A 16,721-nucleotide genomic window follows, 5' to 3' on the forward strand; every position below is an offset into this window, starting at 1 on the left:
AACTTGAAGTATAATAATAAAATAAAATTGATAATCCAGAAAAAGAAGAATTGAATATTCATTTACGTTGCTAATGACTTCACACAAATACGAATTTCAGATTATTGGTTATTCAGTGTGCCAATGCTTCAGCAGGTCATTGTTCCAATTTTTCTTTTTTACCTAAACACAGTTATTTTGTCCTGTCTATAGGAATATCCATTATCATATTGGAATAAAATAAATGTTGGTATCTTTAGACATATATGCTTTGATGATTAGTAAAGGTTGATCCTCAAAAATCCTCAAGATTTCTGTTAAAAGAATATCTTCCAATTTTGCCTGATGACCTGGCAAACTTCCTTGTAAAATTACCTCAAGTTTTCTAACATTCTTATGCCTTGAACTATCTTATTGGGTTTTCCCTTTCATTTTTAAGAGGTGTTATCATCTGCTAATAGGTATCTTGTACAAAAAGTTACTACCTCTCTTGTTTTTACCAATCTCTTACTCACAAATCTGCAGTGTTACCACCCAATGTGTGGTGTTCTCCAGGCACATACACTTTCCAGTTGAGATGCTGATTGTATTTAAGGCCTGTTATGAATGCCCAGGGTAGAGTGGTGCTTCCAGGCTGCTGGAGTGTAGCCTCTCCACCCTCCAATGAAGACATCCAGTCTCAGCTGCCTGGAAGCTCTCAGCAGCTTTAGCAAGCAAGATTGTTGTTTGCTGTTGGATGAGTTGTAAATGCACAGGTTTCTCTTCAAATGTTTAATGTACTTTGCTTTTGAGTGTTGTAATCACCTGAGTTATTGTTACAATTCAGATTCCAGTAGCAGGGCCCTCTAAATTATAACTAGTATCAGAGAACATCATAACAGGTGTTTATTAAGAAGTTGTGTGTTAAAGCACTTACAGTTTCATACATGATCTCATTTAATTTCCCCAGCAGAATGATGTAGTGGATACTATCATTACTCACATTTTAAAGACAGGCAAATTGAGGTCGAGAAGTTAAGTCACGTCAAGATTGAGAGACGTTAAGAGCCACCACAGAATTATTTACAGTGCATAGACAGGACATCTAAAAAATCCGTTCCCCTAAAAGTTATTAGAGTTCCTGAATTGGCCAACACTAAATGGAACTACTAACTCTACTTACTCCAGTTAGTAGAGTTCCAATATAGCTTTGGCCAATTCAGGTTCAAAGTAGTAAAAAGACTTTTAATCTCTTAACCAAAGCTAACTTCTGAAATATTCAGCTTTGATATACTTCTGGGTCTCCCCTACAATCATAAGACTTAAATCTTTAGAGATGTGGCTCTGATTTATGATTTTGAGTGACCTAACTCTATGATGAACTGAAAAAGAGGTTTTTTTCTGTTTTATTTCTCATTTTTGTTCCTACCCAGTGAGAAAAAATAATAGGCAGCATTATTTAAGAAAAGAGGACAGACCTTTATAAGGTTTGCTCTTTCACTTGCTTTTATTGAGGGCCACGGTGGGCTACACACTCATTTATGTGTCTCTATATATTTCCTGAAAAGTATTTCTAACATATCCTTTATAAACTAATTTCTGCAGCTTGGAATATTATATGTTCTAGAGAAAATGAGTTACATTTCTTTCCCAAGTTTCCACTCACCATAGCAAAGAAAAGGAAATTTAATTCAAAATCATTTATTGGCTCCTGGGATTTGTTTGCATAAAAGTCACAGTGGTGATGTTTAAATTAAAACTCTTAATGATGAGTTGGGAAAAATTTAAATTACCTAGTGCTTTGAATTACAGCATAAGTTACAATGCCTGGAATTGTCGAGTAATTCCAGGAAAGCAATAAGAAAAATTCAGCGGAACCAGTAAGAGTTCTATTACACTTACGATGTAAGTCAAGGAAATGCATCTTATTTCTAGGGCATAGTAGTTAGGACTACATTTCTGAGTGTTAGAGATGTTTTAATATGAAGCCAGGTAGAATAGAATCAGAAATAATAGCAAGTGTTTCTAGAAAGAACATGAAGTAAGTATGAACTGAGTTGAACTGGAAGCTTTGGAAAGCTATAGCTACCAGTTAGTTTTATAACTAGTTCTTATTCTGTTGACTACATAGAAAAACCCAATATATGATATCAAACTACCTCTAATTACCGTGACAATGAATTTCTTTTTGTGGGAATTCTCGATTACTGGTGCATCCCCCTCACCCCCCCATACACTTTTCCCTAACTTTAAAAAAATCATTTTCAATGTATGATAGACTATACATACAGCTAGGGTGGGCAGTAGCCAACAGTGGTATGATTTCAAGCATACTGAAAATTTCCATGCACCTCCGTCCATAAACATCTCCTTGGCCATATTGCTTGGGTAAGAGTTTAGATTAGGGAAATTATTTTCCCTGGATGGGAAAAATAAACCATGAGTCATCCTGAATTCCTGGGAAAGCTCTTTCCTTCCCTGGCTGGTTTCCAGGCTTCATTCCTTAGCTTAAGTCATTATTCTCGTAACGTGTCTACTGGCTCCTTCACTTATTACCTCAGTCTCCTTCTGCACAAAATGGCAATGGTTGTAGTATCTAGCTCACAGGGCTGCATAAGTCCCATGAAATACTGGATGCGAAATGCTTCACACAGTACTTAGATATAGTAAAGTATTAAATAAATGTTATTATGTAGTATATAAAGATGTTCTTTCTCCCTTGTATTGACCTTGGGAGAATAGCAGTGTTCTGAGACAAGTTAATGTTGTAAGGACTAAGTTAGTAACACCTTCATTATTTGGAGCATTTTCTTTTATAAAGAAAGGTGTAGGCCTGGATTTATTGGCTCTGATAGAGTTTATATATTTCTGGTGAACTGAGAGTTCTATGATGCACTTATATCAAATCAAATCAACTCTGTACCTGATTGTTTTTCCAGACATAATGTTCAAGTGCTTGTGAATTGCGGGGTGGAGATAGCACCAAGAAGCTTCACTGTGTTCTATCCTATTATAAATATTAAAAATGTTGTGAAAAAGTACTATTTTCACATAGAAATACGAAAATTAAGACTTCATTTGTATGCTTGGCTCCATTAAAATTTTTTTCTTTAACAATTTTGAAATTATTTTTATTTACTTTCCAAGGAGACTAATTAGGTTACTAAAGCTATTACAGGTGAGTATTATGTGTAAGGTGGAACTATTTGGAAACAACTAAAATACTAAGAAGGCTAGTATGGCACTTAAAACCTGTTGGTGTACTATATTATATAATATCAAATTGCTGTAAGTAAAATATTCTAAAATTGTTTGAGTCAACCTCAGAGCTAACCAGAACAGCATCCTTTCTCAGTCATCCAATATATATGAATATGTTGGCATTAACTAACAAAGAAAAGAATTTTATACTTTCTATAGTTTGTTGGAAGTTAAAATAAAATAATACTTTTTTTATAATAAAAAGTCTTTTAAAGCCAATGATTTTTGAGGTGAGAAATGGAAAATTTTTTTAATCATCTGGATACTTTATTATTCTCTAGATAACACATAACAGTTGATAGCCTGGATTTTTTTCTCTAGTCATTAGTAATAATATAAGGATTTTTTTTTTTCCTTTCAGAAATATATTTCAATGACGGCCAAGTACTGTGGCATAAGAAATATCTTTGAAAATCTTAAAGTAATTTTCCAAGTTTAGTTTTTATTGTTCATGAGATTTGAATATATATATATTTGAATATATATGTGTGCATATATATATATATATATAATTTTTTTTTTTTGAGACAGAGTCTTGCTCTGCCCACTCTGGAGTGCAGTGCTGCTATCTCTGGTCCCTGCAACCTCTGCCTCCTGATTTCTGAGGCAATTCTCCCTGCCTCAGCCTTCTGAGTAGCTGGGATTACAGGCACCTGTCACCAAACCCAGCTAATCTTTGTATTTTTAGTAGAGACAGGATTTATGTCATGTTGGCCAGGCTGGTCTTGAACTCCTGCCCTCAGGTGATCCACCCTCTTCAGCTTCCCAAATGTTGGGATTACAGATGTGAGTCACTGTGCCCGGCTGGGATTTGAAATTTTTGATTTGACTAGGAATAACCCTGTCTGAACAAACATCTCCTACTTGATTGCAATACCATATGTCATATATAAACAGAAGCCTCTGTAGAAACCAAAACGTTGAGCATAAAAGGGAAAAACACAGTTATATAGTTATATACTTTATATAATATTGAGCAATAATGATCATTTTCTCCATAAAATTGATGTTTAGCTCCCACACACATGAATGTAAGGCAAATGGCATCAGCCTTCTGGAATACAGGCAGGGCTGATGGTGCAGTAGAAGAGAGGAAGAGGGGCAGGACCAGATGCTACGGTGGAGTCTGTGTTTGTACATGTTTCCTTCAGCTCATCTCAGAATTCTTTCACCCACGTAGGGAAAAGCTGAGGACACAGTAGGATGATAGTTGTTCTTGCTGTCACTGAATTAAGAATTTTAAAATTCAAACAGCGTCAAACTTGTGTTTCTTTCTTCTTACTACTTCTGTCCCTCTCAGAATGGAACCTCACACCCTTTGGTAAACTTCAGAAAATATACACCTGGCCTCACTCCTTATTCACCCGCACTTGTAGCAGAATGAATGTCTTATCGCTCAAATCAATTTTCACGTTTTCAATTTGATATTTCTGCACTAGTCACAGTCTGATGAATAACACTGTGGTAAAATTGAACATGGCTTGAACAGTACAGTGGAACCTAATTGATCACTGGAGGACAAATCTTCAAAAATAAATGTAAAAATGTATTATTTTCTTCTCTATGAATAGATATTTTAGGCTGTTAAAAAGTAGATTCCTAAAATCATTTTGTGTGTTCATAGTACAGGCACCTATTCTCTGGCCTCTCCATGTCTGGCTCTGTCTTGTCCTAAAGTATGTTCCATAAAACACTAGTTCGGCCGGGCGCAGTGGCTCACGCCTTTGGGAGGCCTAGGTGAGCGGATCGCAAGGTCGGGAGATTGAGACGATCCCAATTAACACGGTGAAACCCCGTCTCTACTAAAAGAAAAATTAGCAGGGCATGGTGGTGCGCACCTGTAGTCCCAGCTACTCGGGAGGCTGAGGCAGGAGAACCATTTGAACCCGGGAGGTGGAGGTTGCAGTGAGCCTAGATCCTGCCACTGCACTCCTGGGCGACAGAGCAAGACTGTCTCAAACAAACAAAAAAAGATTAGTTCATTGATCTGCTTCACAATAAAAATGATATGAAGTAAATAAAATAAAATATTTTGCATTGTACCAAATCCTGAACATTTAACATCATGAACATTATTACCATGTTTTAGAGCTCATATACATTTAGCAGTTTGTAAAAAATAATGCAGTGAAGATAAAAATCTAATTTTCAAAACCGGTGTTTCTCAGAACGATTTTATTCACTCCTTTTGTAATTACCTATTAAAATACCTCAGAACTAGTGTTTTAACGAACTCATTTAAGGAAATATCACAGTTCATCCATTTTCAGATGCATATTTTTTCACTCGTTAACACATCTGAAATTGAGATGCTTTCTTACATTTGAAGATGCCTTAGGTTCAATGAAATACGACGTTGCCCTAAAAACTTTAATGGCAATTATGCATGCTGTTTTAGTTATGATTAGGCTCAACTGAGAGTGACAAAAATTCAAAATGACAGTTGCTTAAAGGAGATAGAAACTGAATTCTCACCAGTAAATCTGGAAGTGGGTAGCCCTGTGCTGGAATTGTACTCTGTGGTGTTGGATACCCACACTTCATTCTTCTTGTTGCTCCATTGCCCAGCACTTTTATTTCCAAGGTCACGTAATGGTTCAACAGGACTGTTCTATGTCCATCTGTAATACCTACATTTCTGCCAGCAGAAAAATACAAAAGATCAAGACAAAGGAGCAAAAGTCAAGCGCCAGCTGTCTCTTAAGGAAAGATCTCAGAAGCTACCAAATGATGCTTCTCCTTACAGTCCACAGGGTAGAACTTAGTGATAGCAGCCTGGGTAGGGGGGTTGAGGGGGGTGCAGGGTGGGGTTGGGAAATAGGCAATTACTGTACATATTGATCTTTATAAGAAGTAGATTATTAAAATATTACTCTAATATATGTATAATATATAATAAAAAACTAGAGACTTATCAAAGAATATCTCTTTTAAAGGTAAGGCATAAAGACAAATATTGTTGAAGATGAGAAATTCATTTAGTCATTAGCAACTAGAAAATTAGCCCTTTCATCCCCAGTATCAAATAGTTCCGAAATTTCTTGGTATTCATGGCCACTGACCTTAGATTGTAAAGGTCATAACAGAATTTCATTCTCTGTTGCTTCATTTGGTTATCAGGTCACTGTGAGCATCCAAGTTTAAATGGGTGGGGGGAAATACAAATAGAGGGGCTGATGCATGCAGAGGATATTGTGTAGATATAGACTCAATTGTAAGAATGTTTAGAATTTATTCTGAGGTTCCTGAGAGAATTGATCAGTTTATCTCAAGCTACGCTATGATTACATTTCCACCACTCTTTTAGAGATTTTAATTTAATTAAATGCAAATGTTATACAATTCTCCAGTGTTTACTGCTGTATTTAATTCTCATATTTGCCCACAATGTCTTTAATTTCTCATTTTTAAATGGAAATACTGAAGCAGGGAGACTGTTCACATTGAATATCAAATTTGGCTAATACTGATTTGGAAATACAGTTAGATCCTGATTAAAATAGTTTTCAACATTACAATTAAAAGAATTAAGCATATCTATATGAAATCATGTAAGTCTTTCTCAAAAATGAATTTCTACCTACTTAAGCCAGTGTCATTTTGGAATTTCTGTCAGTATCAGCTGATCTTCTTGATTCTTTTGCTTTACTAAGCAAAATAAATTAAAAACAAATGTATCATTCATTAAAGCCAAACTTCTATTACCAATTCCTTACAGCTGTTATTCTGTGATGCTTACCTTTATTTACAAACTCTAAACAATTTACTTGACAGAGAAATACAGTAATTATGAAATAATGAAATAGAAAATTTTCTGTGGTTTTATAGTATCAGATTAGCTGATATCATGAGGCAAATAAAAAAAATACATACCTGCTGGGCCTCAAATCCTAGGAGCTCATTTTTAGTAAAAGCAGTAATAAATAAATGGTAAAAGTCTTGAAAATCCAACAGGTGATCTTCATAAATTGATCTGGCTTAGTGGATTGGTAAATAAGTTTTTAATAAAAATGTTATTTTGCTTGTTGTTTCACTATTGTCTTATTGAGAAGGATTCACCATTTATATTTTTTCATTTTTAAAGAATAAATCATAAAAGCAACAAATGCATGCTGGTATTATAATTTAACTTAATGTGCCTATGGAGGAAAACATGCTTTTACCTGATAGATATGTATTTCATTACTATTATTAAAAATTTATTGAGTATCTCCCATATGCAAAGAACTCTGGTAGGCTTTCAAATGTGGAGGTCAATTTCTAAATAACCGAACCCTGCTGAATTATGTTTAAAGTAATAGTTACATGTTTATTGTATCAGTAGAAGAAAAGGAAAATATCCTAGCTTTGTCATTAAATTGAAATTTTAAAGTGATAAAATAACAATTGACACTCCACCTATTTTTCTGAAAACATGAGGCAACTTAGTATTATAAATACTTAAAGGCACACTGACAAACAAATAATACAAAATTGGAGGGTATGAGTTTTAAGATATGTATATTTCTGCCCCAGCTAGGAAGGCACCTTTCAAAAGTGAGTCTGTATCTCTCAAATTATCTACCCAGAGCAATAAATGTATTCTGCCCCAACCCTAAGATTCTGCAATGCAGTCCATCTGATGACATCGAAACCCCCAAATCACTTAGCTGTCTATGATACCATACTTGAAGTTATCATGCAAGCACTTCACAATGATCTGCTTGGTGTTTTTTGGCACTTTGTTCCATCATCTAAACAGCAGTAATGGACCTCAGGATATAATAATTTTCTTATCAGGTGGTAATAGTTTTTGAAGTAAAAACTGAACTCCCCTAGTAAAATACAAATTTATAAATTATTTTGGATGAAAACATTTTCAAGCAGATGTGTAAATTCTAAACGCTCCTTGTTTTAGTCCTGGAAGCTATTATGTACTTATCAGAAGTAATTTTTTTTTTTTTTAATGCAAGATACCAACCAGATCAGTAATATGACTGGTTCAAGGCACAATCATAAAACTTTTAAATTGGTAAAGATTTTTAACATTTTACTTCTGCTGCAAATTAGCCATTTATTTCTGATAAAGCAGGGAAACAATAGAAATGATGCAAGTTAAGAATTTTGAAGCCTGAGTGTAGTCCTAGGAGCATTTCTCGTTTAACTAAGGGACTCAACATGCCTTTTAACTGTTAAAAGTTAGTTTTCTCATTCATAAAAAAGAGTTAATAATGTTTGTCCATGAGTATATCACACAGGAATATTGAGAAGACAAAATAAAATAATGAGTATTAAAACATTAAAACACTTTCAAAACTTTAAAGAACTCTCAGAAATGATTGGTGTGTGCGTGTGAACATATATAAACAACTGATGAAAAATTAATAAACAAATCGTTATTTGATTTAAGCCCGATTATTTTTGAAAGTGAAAGTCATCTCTTTAGAAAGTTTGGGATATAACAGGTTATTGGGCTCTAGATTTTTTTTAATGAAATGAACAGAACAAGTTTCATACAATTTAATTGGCTTCTTGGAAAGATGGCAGCCAAAACTGACTTTGCCAGGGCTTTAACCTGGACTCTTAAGACATCATACTTTTGCACAGTTGCTTTTACACACTTCCAGAAGTCCTTTTTTTCTTTCTTATTTATTTATTTATTTTTTTTTTTGAGATGGAGTCTCGCACTGTTGCCCAGGCTGGAGTGCAGTGGCGATATCTCGGCTCAGTGCAACCTCCTGCAACCTCTGCCTCCCAGGTTCAAGCAATTCTCCCGCCTCAGCCTCTTGACTAGCTGGGATTACAGGTGCCCGCCACTATGCCCAGCTAATTTTTTGTATTTTTAGTAGAGACAGGTTTTCACTATGTTGGTCAGGCTAGTCTCGAACTCCTGACCTTGTGATCCACCCGCTTCGGCCTCCCAAAGTGCCGGGATTACATGCGTGAGCCACCGTGCCCGGCCCTGAAGTCCTTTTTAGTCTTCAAGTATTTTATAAATATCAACCAATTCATCGCAGTTTTGTTTCCTAATAGCTGGTGTAAAATTGATGTGTTCCTTGGGGGACATACAATATATAATTATCATAAATAATTATGATAAATGCACCTTTTCAAAATTAATTTCATCTCAGAATCACATACACTCTTTAAAATAGAGACAGAGAAGTAAATGTTCTTTATGAGGACAAATTTGAATAACACCATGTGGTCTTCCTATGGATGAGCAAAACGCTGATTCAAGGTGATAGAAATATTGGCTGATATTACTGCACTGAGTAGTAACCCAGAAAAACCATTCTATGTGTTTTTCTCATGACTTTGTATTAGGTTATGAGTCCCCATATTGCATTGTTATTTTTAACCATATAGTGAAATATAAATCCCACGTAGCAATAGTTCATCTGGAAACTTGAATGTATAAAATAATTTAAAAAATAATTACAACTTTATAAAAGGGCATGACATTTTCCTATTGAGACATATTTGAGAAAATCTCATAAATGTACCTCTTCTTCCTCTTTAGGCTCCTTTACCTGCAACAACTGACCTTCCAGAGTTTTTTGTTGCTTCTTATAAATGGCCTGGATGGACTCATGGCCCATTGGATCAAAAAAATTGTGCTGCATCCTGGGCATTTTCCACTGCAAGTAATAAAGTCATTTAAATTCCTTTCTTATAAACTACTCCTTTTGGCTCTAGAGACTGAGAGAATAATTAAACGATTTTAACAATTAGAATATTTAAATATTAGCATATGATCAAATAAAATCTCACTGTGACTGAAGAATATAACCTAAAGATTATATAAAAAACCCATTTTTAGTCTAAAAGTTGTTTTTTATTTTTAGGGTGCAATTTTAAATAGAGAGTGAATCACAAGAGTGACAAAATAAAGTTGCTAAAATGTGTTTGTCTATTCGGAGTTAAGGCCAGATAATAAAAAAAGGATTAAGGTTCTTCTTTATTCATATATTATTTATAATTCTAATATACATGTAGACACACCCACATAATCCTCATATTCTTTACTCTTTATACGATTTGCAAACACAGTTGTTAATCTAATTCGATGTAAAGTAAGACTTTAAACCTAAATAATAATGGATCAAATGGATTTTTATTTCATTTTAAATAAATATAAGCAAATACATAGGTTCTGACTCAAAAGTAATGTAACTGATCTTTTAATAAGAATAGCATCCAAATTAAGTCTACTGTTACTCAAAAAGTATAAGCAATGACTCTTTTATAGTTACTTTCATATAAATTCACAAATCCAATAAATTAGTTACAGGCTAACCCTCAAATTACGTCTCCAAAATTATCCTCAAAGGAATGTTGAATGTATTTTAGCAATTAAATGAAACCTAACATGATGATGATTGGCTGTCATTCAATTATCTTCACAAAACCATGCTCTAGGGTTTGCAGTTAATTTCAACAGTGTTCAAAGACAGTTTAAAGCCATTGAAGGATTGTGAACAAGTACATAGGCTCTTCGAGAAGCCAACTATGAAAGGCAGCATAGCCTGGGACAGAGAAATGCTGACGTCTGTGTCTAAGTATCATTGCTCCAGGATATCAATCAGACAACTCCAGAAATGCCTTTGTTAGAATCATAATGGTAGCCAAGCTCACCCCAAGTGGCTACATTTGCTAATTCATTGCTGTCCACACTCCCTCTCTGGCTATCTTATGCTGTACTTGATGTGTCAGGGACCCACATGGAGACCTTTCTGCGCTAAAATTTGTTTGTCTATTGATTGCTAAGGCCAGATAATAAAAAGAAGATTAAGGTTCTTTCAAATGGGTGGAGAAAGGTTTAATGTAATAAACCGTTTGCCATTTTGTGTTCATGTGGTTAATGTGTTACACCTAGTGGGTGATCTATAAGAATTTTGCTTAAAATTTACATTATGCCAGTATTTCTGAAGATGTGTAAGGAAAAACATTCATGGTGAAATACTGAAAGCAACTCGCTAGAGTGGAGGATATATTTTGGTGTTCCCAGGTCTCAACCCCACAGATAGCCTCTGCACTGCGCCAAGTCAGGATTGTTCCCCTACCTAATACACGGAACACCAGAGACAGGTTTCCTTTTGTGATTCCAAAGGACATAGTTTTGTGTCCTGTGAATTTAGTATGATAAATTAGGGCAAATTTTTTTTTTTGTTAAATAAAGAAAAAAAATGAACTAAATTATTGTAAAGATCCAAGAAATTGTGTCGAGAAGTATTAGTTACTAAAAAAGATTCTCTCTCAGAGAAACTAAAAGCTATAAAATGGAATAAATAAGACTGTTAAAAATAGGCACTATATTTTTAAAAGTTGTTTTATCCAATCAAATTCAAGCTATTTTTCAGAAGCCGAAGAGATACAGGTGTTTGGAGCAGTGGGAGTGGTATGTTTCACATACATTTGAAGACGGAATAAAATAAGCAAGGGAAAGAATAGAGTGTGTCTCAGAGGTACCGTCCAGTGAGAGTTTTTAAGAAGAGAGTGGAAAACAATTGGTTGAACTGAGTCATTCTTAAATCTTCTGACCTTTTCTAAATATTTCAAGTGAATTTTGGCTAAACCATCATTGAGATTCAGAAATGTCGGTATAAAAGCAACATATTGAATAACATGATGATTTAAAACACTTATCTTTTATTTGAAATCTACAGATTCGTGAGGCTGGAAGAGATTTTAAAGGTCACCTTTTTCAAGCCTCTAGTATTATAATGGAGGCCCAAATAGGTAAAGTGGCTTATCTGAAGCCAAAAGATGAGAAATATCAGAAATAATCCTAGAGACCAGGCTTCTTACTTCTGGATTACTGTTTTCTCTACACTATAAAAGTATTTTCTGAATGAAAACACAGTTATACCATTTTTAAAAATTTCAATTTCATTCTAAACCCCTGTGCTGAATGTCAAAGCATTAAAGAATTTCTCCTTTCTTTAATGAAATAGGGAATTATTTTCTTGAGACTATCAGAAGTCGTATAATGCCATTTGCTCCTATGAAATATATCCTACTATTTGCAATAGTAGATTGGAATTTAGTAGGGAGTTGGAGGTTATAGATTTAACACATATTGAGCATCTAAAGAATGCCAGCAATTGCCCTACAGCATTGTAATATGCCGTAGTTACATTAAAACCATGTGTATACAAAGATAGATATGTAAATGAATTAAATGAATTATTTTAGAAAAATTTTTAATTAGCACCTTGAGGGATTTCAGGACACTGACAATTTTGATGAGAAAAAAAGCTAAAACTTTCACTAAGAAAAGTGAACGAATAGAAGAAAGGTTATTATTTTGTTGCCTTTAATTAAAAGTGAGTAAGAAACTCACTTAGAACAAGACTGAACAAGACTGTACCAGATATTCAACAAGACTGTACCAGATTTTCAACGAAAAAGTCTGTACTAAAATGGTACCACCCCAATTTTTTCATAATCTGATCACTCACATTAGTTTATTTTGGTACCATGATCAAAATGACGGCATCTGTAGGATTTTGCTACTGGTTGATTAGTTTTCCTGGTCTGTTATTCTAAGAGGGTAGAACTATGTCTCCCTTGTTTCTTGTTCATCATTGTAATTTCCAGTGCTACAGTGCCTGTCAGTTAGTAGGTGTTTAATAAATGTGTTGAGGAAAGGAATGAATCAATAACAATTACAATTCTAGGAAATCATATAACAAATGAATAGAAGTTTTAATAATAAAAAGTGTGTGTGTGTATATATATATATATATAACTAATGATATTAGTTAGTAATACAATAGTCATAGCTATATTATTAGTTGTATATAGCATTACATATCATCAGTTACATATATAGCTATTAGATTGTATATATATAATTACATATATAGCTATATATAATGAACTATATTATATGTAACTAATGGTATTAGTTAATAGTAGTTACAACAGTTAGTAATTATAACTGAATAAATATATTCATTTCATTTTATATATATGTATAATCAAGCTGAATTCCATGTCTGCTAAAACAAGATTAAGATAATAATTTTCATTTATATTATGAACACAAAAGTGTGCTATGTAGCCTTTAGATACTGTATAAGATTGATTCATGTTAGTCAGGATTAGCTTAAGTATGGCCTCCTGGGTAGTTAAACTAGATACCAGTTTAAAAACAAAGGATTCAGTTTTACTCCAATATATCAGATGACTGTGGATGAATTTCCAACGAATATTTCTATGGTTAGTTTTCTCAATTGCCCCAGTTTAGTTAAATTCATTAAGAAAATATGTATTTTCCCATGACTATATGCAAGATACTGTTTTAGGTACAGGAAATAGAAATATAAGGAACATATGGCTCTTGCCCTCCAAGAGTTTCACTTGACAGATTCCCTAATGAGGAGTGTTCAGGAATATATAGAACATCAAAGGAACAAGAAACTGGAAAAATCTTTGAAGTCAATAGGACAATTGAGTAATATCAAAATAGGACAAAAATTATGACTGAAAGTATGACACAGTTCAACTGGCTGGTATACATAAATATATTAATGCTCTTTGGCTTTAATTATAAATTACACACAGTTTTAAAGACTACGTTAGGGTTCAAATAAAAAGGTTATGTATCTTATTAGAAATACCGTGTACCATTTGAATATTAATTGATATTCTATTTGAAACAGGTGTGGCTGCTGACCGAATAGCAATTCAGTCTAAGGGTCGATACACGGCCAATCTATCCCCTCAGAATTTGATCTCTTGCTGTGCCAAGAACCGTCATGGGTGCAATAGTGGAAGCATCGATAGGGCTTGGTGGTACCTGAGAAAACGTGGGTAAATAGCTGCTCAACATGTGTTTCTAGGATTTTTACGAGTGGTTCATTGTGTTAGAACAAGGAAAACAATTAATCCCAAGATTTTTACAAAAAAGTACTTAAAAATATATATACTACAGCTACATGAATATAAATATTATGCTACATTTAAATATATACTGCATTTGTTATGTATTGAGATTAGAAGCTATTAGAAACACTTGAGAAATGTATACGTTTCTAGCTAAATTGATATGAATTTTAGTTTTGAAGACTCAAGTAAATATTTTTTTCTTGTTGCTCTGAGCCAAGTGAGTCCCCACAGACAGAATAAAGTAATCACGGTTGCTGATCTCTCTGCTGTACTTTTCAGTTACCAGATTGAGGAATAGATAATATCAGGTAAAATTAGGCTAAAAATAAGAATAATAATATAAGGAAATAATCTACAGTTGTTTTAACTCATCAGTATGGTTCATTGTCTCCACCCCATTTGATGAAAAATGGGAGGCTGCATTTCCTCACTTTCAGGTAGGCTGATACCCATATAACATCCTTATGTCTGCTGTAAGAGCTGATCTACTAAAAAGCTGAGTTATTCAGCTAAGGAAGCTGCAGCTGATAAACAGTAGTGTCTGTATGTACCGCTTACCTGCTCTTCATCATCCACTCAGTGCTCTGGGTCTGCTATAGGACCAGTTAGATGCTATAGAAAATAGTGGATGTCAGATTTTGATGGGTTGCAATAAATTGCTTTAAATTTTTTCATATGTTTTGCCTAAAATGTCGTACTTTGAATAGCCAACTTGGGCTGATACTTTCCTTGTGTACTAGTGCTGTATTATGATAAAAAAATAACAGCCCTTTAATAGCTTGAAAATGTAAATTATCGTGAAGACCCAACTAAATCTCATTGTATTGGACTGCTTGGGGTGCTGTAACAAAATTCCGTAGACTGAGTGGCTTCAACAGCAAACACTGATGTTTTGGAGGCTGCAAAATCCAGGACCAGGCTGATCTGGTTCTTGGTGAGGGCTCTCTTTCTGGCTTTCAGATGGACACCTTCTCACAGCGTCCTCACATGATGAAAGAGAGCTCTGGTTTCTTCCTTTTCTTATAAGGTCACTAATCACATCTATGATGGCCCTACCCTCATGACATCCTTTAAAGTTAATTATCTCCCAAAGGCCTACCTCCAAATATCATTACATTGGGTATAAGTGCTTCAACATACGAATTTTAAAGTGACACCATTCAGTCCACAGCACTCATCATTTAATACAAATGTAATGCATTTAATACAATATTTTTTAGGTTGTTTGAGTGTTTTCAATGGTTTTGCTTTTGTCATGTTCTTTCCTCAGATTCTCATATTGTGTTGGAAACTATTACATTTTCATGAACCAATCCTAGTGGATACTTCTATGGTCATTTCAGCATAGAGTATCTACAATGCCATTACCACGATTTTATTTCCCTTACAATTTACCTTTTTATTCAATATTATCATGTTTGAATTGGTGCCAAATAATTTGTGCTTTGCTATGTTTAGTTTCAAAATCAGAAATCAAAATCATTTTCTCTTTTAGATAATACATGTCTGATAGTTTTCTACTTTATTAACTTTTAATATTATATTAATATTATACTATTTTCCCCCAAAGTACCACAAGCTACAGATATATAATAGTTTGTATTATGTGAACATATTACAATTATAAAAATGCAAAAACAAAACAAAATAAAAGCTTTAACGCTACAGCTTACATAATTTTAATATTCCATCTGGGAGTAGTCAGATTCAATATCTTGTTTATATTAAATTTAGCTCTTCCAAATTATAATTATATATACAGGTTGAATGGGGTCCTTTCCCTATTAATATTACCACATACTTAATATTGACAACCACTTTTTATCTTCAGGAAATTCTATACTACAGATAGAATTATTTATTAAAAATTGATCAAACAAGATTTTTAAAATTATAATGAAGAAATAAGAGGAGGGTAGGGAAGAGTATAATGTCACTGAGCTTCTGTGTTGGAGCCAGTCAGTATTTTGAAAATTATGTATGTAAGTAACCAGAATAATTTATTAATGTTGAATTCAGTAAGATTAAATATAAACAGGATATTATAACATTCTCCTAAATATTACCTTTGCTTCTTTGCTTATTCCTCATAGACTGGTATCCCATGCATGCTATCCACTTTTCAAAGACCAAAATGCCAACAATGGATGTGCCATGGCAAGCAGGTCTGATGGGCGAGGAAAACGGCATGCCACAAAGCCATGTCCCAACAACATAGAAAAATCTAACAGGATCTACCAATGTTCTCCTCCATACAGAGTCTCTTCCAGTGTAAGTATAAATGTCAAGAATCAAGAATAGTTGACTTTCTCAAACGTATATACCTCTGCTGTAGCTAAAACAATTTAAAAACTACTTAAAACTATCATATTCTAAAATAAATGTTATATTTTCAAGTATAATTTTTAAAACTTTTAAGGACTTTCGATTTGGGTATGATGTCTTATCTTTGTAATATTAGCAGTGTAAAGAACTGGCTGAAATTAAAAAAAGTCTAAGGAAATAGGGTTTTAAAATTATGTTTCATAATATCTGTATATAAATATATTTGAACTTGACAATTAAAAGCTAAGTTAAACACTGCTTTACTGACTTTTTTGTGTTATTAGCTCGTTTTATCAATCCTT

At 33.8% G+C, this 16,721-nt stretch overlaps 1 protein-coding gene across 1 annotated transcript in view; it reads left to right on the top strand.

The window, feature by feature from the left end:
- Positions 1–16,721, top strand: part of TINAG (tubulointerstitial nephritis antigen) — an 83,211-nt gene that overhangs the window by 25,395 nt on the left and 41,095 nt on the right. Inside the window, exons 5-7 of the mRNA XM_008013677.3 lie at positions 9,722–9,845; positions 13,869–14,019; positions 16,188–16,365. Coding sequence (XP_008011868.3) covers positions 9,722–9,845; positions 13,869–14,019; positions 16,188–16,365 — 453 coding nt within the window. The remainder of the gene's footprint in view (positions 1–9,721; positions 9,846–13,868; positions 14,020–16,187; positions 16,366–16,721) is intronic.

Source organism: Chlorocebus sabaeus, chromosome 17, assembly GCF_047675955.1.
Source record: "Chlorocebus sabaeus isolate Y175 chromosome 17, mChlSab1.0.hap1, whole genome shotgun sequence".
Taxonomy (NCBI): Eukaryota; Metazoa; Chordata; class Mammalia; order Primates; family Cercopithecidae; genus Chlorocebus; species Chlorocebus sabaeus.